This window comes from Mastomys coucha, unplaced genomic scaffold (assembly GCF_008632895.1).
Source record: "Mastomys coucha isolate ucsf_1 unplaced genomic scaffold, UCSF_Mcou_1 pScaffold22, whole genome shotgun sequence".
In the NCBI taxonomy this organism is placed as follows: domain Eukaryota; kingdom Metazoa; phylum Chordata; class Mammalia; order Rodentia; family Muridae; genus Mastomys; species Mastomys coucha.
In genome coordinates this window covers 174,581,809-174,585,339 of record NW_022196905.1, presented here as the reverse complement: position 1 = coordinate 174,585,339, position 3,531 = coordinate 174,581,809, and the positions used below count along the sequence as shown (strand labels likewise).

At 43.1% G+C, this 3,531-nt stretch overlaps 1 protein-coding gene across 3 annotated transcripts in view; it reads right to left on the bottom strand.

Annotated features, from left to right (window-relative positions):
- The window catches only part of Tex15 (testis expressed 15, meiosis and synapsis associated), a 61,634-nt gene that overhangs the window by 33,933 nt on the left and 24,170 nt on the right, over positions 1-3,531 (bottom strand). For all 3 annotated transcript variants that reach the window (XM_031339510.1, XM_031339512.1, XM_031339511.1), the window contains one exon: positions 2,618-2,783. In XM_031339510.1, coding sequence (XP_031195370.1) covers positions 2,618-2,783 — 166 coding nt within the window. The remainder of the gene's footprint in view (positions 1-2,617; positions 2,784-3,531) is intronic.

The window sequence follows — 3,531 nt, the reverse complement described above, 5'->3', positions numbered from 1 at the left end:
ACACACACACACACACACACACACACACACACACACAGCTAAGTTCTGTGAGGTTCTATGGGAAATAGGCTTTTGTTTAACTGGGCAAGTACCTAAGAAAATAAATCCCACGACTGCCTGCCATTAGAAATGCTTTAAGGGGCTGGCAAGATGGTTCAGTGGGTAAGAGCCCTGACTGCTCTTCCGAAGGTCCTGAGTTTAGAACCCAGCAACCACATGGTGGCTCACAGCCACCCATAATGAGATCTGATGCCCTCTTCTGGTGTGTCTGAAGACAGCTACAGTGAATTACGCTGGAGCAAGTGGGGCCGGCAGAGGTCCTGAGTTCAATTCTCAGTAGCCACACACATGATAGCTTACAGCCATCTGTACAGCTACAGTGTACTCATACCCATAAAATAAATCTTAAAAAAAAAAAAAGAAATGCTTTAAAATGTCTTATACCACTAAGCAGCTGCTCAATTTTTTTTTTTTTGGGGGGGGGGACTAAACAAGAAACAAAACTGGCTGCAAGGAAAAAAAATTGTCTCAAACATCGAATGAAAGAAGAGTGGGTGGTCAAAGTTAATCTTTATTGAAATTGCTCTTCAAGGAGTTCCAGAATTTTGTGCTGGGTTTGCCACTTTCCTGAGTTCCAGCTCACAGAAGCTTAGCTTCGCCTTCACCTCATTCTATTCTGTGTAAAATGGCCAAAGTCGGACGCTCTGAAAGTCTCACTTTTTCTCAAGAGCACCTGTTCTGCCCCACATAGTTGCTTCCTGACCTGTTGCTGAAGGTGCCTACTTTTCTTAGACTCCTAACTTAAATGCAATGTTTTTCTCTCTCCTGCTAGCAATGGCCGAGGTTTACAGCTTTTCACTGTTATTTTTCCTCTCTAGCTAATGCAATGGTCCAGGAGCTTCAAAAAACACTTGGGAGGCAGAGGCAGGAGTTCAAGGTTACCCTCCTTGACAGCAAGTTGGAGGCCAGGCTGAGCTTGTGAAATCTTGACTCAAAACACCAAGAGTTGGGTCAAGAAAAGTGTTGCTTTATGATTTCTTTGCAACTTCACTTTCGTAAGCTAAGGAACCTCAAAACTGATGCTTTATAAACGAGCTCCCAGTGGGAGAGCTCACCCTAGCAGTGAGGATCTACAACCAGCAGCCTGACCAGCTCAGCTACCAACCAAACCCAGATCCAGGGCTTTAAATAGGCCCTCCCCCAAATTTACAAAATTAGTGAATCGTTGGGGCTCCTGAAAAGGGCTTGTCCTCCTGTCCTTAAACTGCAGGATATCCATGACACAGGGTAACAACATCAAAACCAAGTAACTGCTCTTGGTGAGGGGCCAATATTGATGGTGTCACATATGCCACAGACCTTGCACTAGACTAATGACTCATTGCATCACTCCAATAAACATTTACCAGTGAAGATTTATGGATGGGGGTGGGGTGGGGTTTATTGTTGAGACACACCAAATCACTACAGCTTCCACAACAAAATGTTTTCTACATGTACATATTTTTGTGTGTTTTTCATTTTCTTTTGTGGAGGAGGTAGCAAGGGTAGATAGCTGATACAAGGGGATGGGGAGATGAGTGGGCCTGGGGTGCATGATGTGAAAAGAACCAATACTGGACCACCTGACCACCAATCCAACTGACCATCTTAGTGCATAAAACAAACATCACTTAAAAGCTTAAGAGTTTATGGGAGGGAAATAAATCTGCACTTTTAAAGTCAATCTTTGTGTCTCTCTGTGTGTGGCATCCACATATATTAATGTACACAAGGTGTGCACATCTGTAGATGTCTGAGGTTGACATCAGACAGCTTTCTCAATTGCTCTCCACCTTACTTTTTTTGTTAGAGCAGCGGTTCTCAACACTTCCAGTGCTGAGACCCTTTAGTACAGCTCCTCATGTTGTGGTGACCCCAACCATAAGAATATTTTTGTTGTTACTTCATAACTGTAATTTTGCTGCTGAGTCATAAATATCTGTATTTTTTCTGATGGTCTTAGGTGATCCCTGTGAGAGGATTGTTTGACCCTAAAGGGGTCATAACCCACAGGTTAAGAACAGCTGTTTTAGCCAGGCGGTGGTGGCACACGCCTTTAATCCCTGCACTTGGGAGGCAGAGGCAGGCAGATTTCTCAGTTCGAGGCCAGCCTGGTCTACAGAGTGAGTTCCAGGACAGCCAGAGCTATACAGAGAAACCCTGTCTCGAAAAAACAAAAAACAAAACAAAACAAAAAAAAAACCAAAGAACAGCTGTTTTAGAGGTAGTTTCACTCAATGAACCTGGCTAGGCTGGTTCATCCATTTGGCTAGGCTGGTTGTTAATGGGCCCCAGGGGTCCACCTGTATCCCTTCCTGCCATCCGGAGCTGGTGTTAGGAACATGCTCTCCTCTGATGTGCCTGAATCTTACCTGGGTGCTAGAAATCAAATTCAGATCCACACGCTTCACTGCAGGCACTTTACCTGTACTTTACCCATCTCCCTAGCCTCCTCAGTAACTCTTAAATAATCTCCACTTACTTTCTTAGCAATTTCAAGTGACAGAAGGAAGTTAATCAGCATGACTCCACAGTTAAAAACAACCCCAAACATGCTTCAGTCACACCAACTTACCTCTTCGCAGCGAACTGTTTTTCCAGATATTCATTGCGAACCAGTTTTGTATCCCCAAACTGCCAGGTGAACTGCAGGTCACAGCTTATATCAAGCCTGCACTGCTTCAAAGTGCCGTGTATGAAACCATACTCTCTAGTATTGGTGTAACAAGACGACAAGTAAACTGAAGGTAAAGAAGAGGGGAACAGTTATGAGTGTTTAAAATGGTGTTGTACAGCTGTACAGTGACAACACACAGCACAGCAGATGGCCTGGAAATCTCATTAACAAATTAAGGCAACAGTTGGCAATTGTGGTTGTGGCGCAGTAATGTGGATCTGCCAATTTGATGTAAGGGAAAACACTATCCTCGCTCCTCTCCACATACCTGTTATTGATGGTTAACACATACAGGCATAAGATAGCCCAAGCACTTAGGTTATTACTTTTTAACTAAAACCACTGACTCTGCAATGTGACTAATGAGTAATTACACCAACCTGGTGGCTTCTGTTAACCCTTCTTGGTATTTCCCATGTAAAGGTAAAGTGTATGTTGAGAATGTGGCTCAACTGCTGAACTGTTTCAATAACACTGTGTGTCCTCATCACCAGTGAATGTGGTTCTGTTGCTCAGCACCTCCCCAGCACCTGACATGCACAGTAGTCTAGATTTTGGCTATTCTAATAGAATGTAGTGGTACCTAAGTGTTTTTAACTTTCACATCCCCAATGATGAAAAGATGTAACCCACCTTTTTCTACACTGTTTTCTAGCTATTATCTTTGGTGACGTTTCTCTTAAGATGACTGACTCAGTCTTTAGTCTGTTTTCTCACTGCTGCATTCAAGGGTTCTTTGTATACTTAACAGTCCTTTATGTTTTACAAATAGGTTCTCAAAGTCTGCAGCATTGCTTCTATTTTTTTTTTTT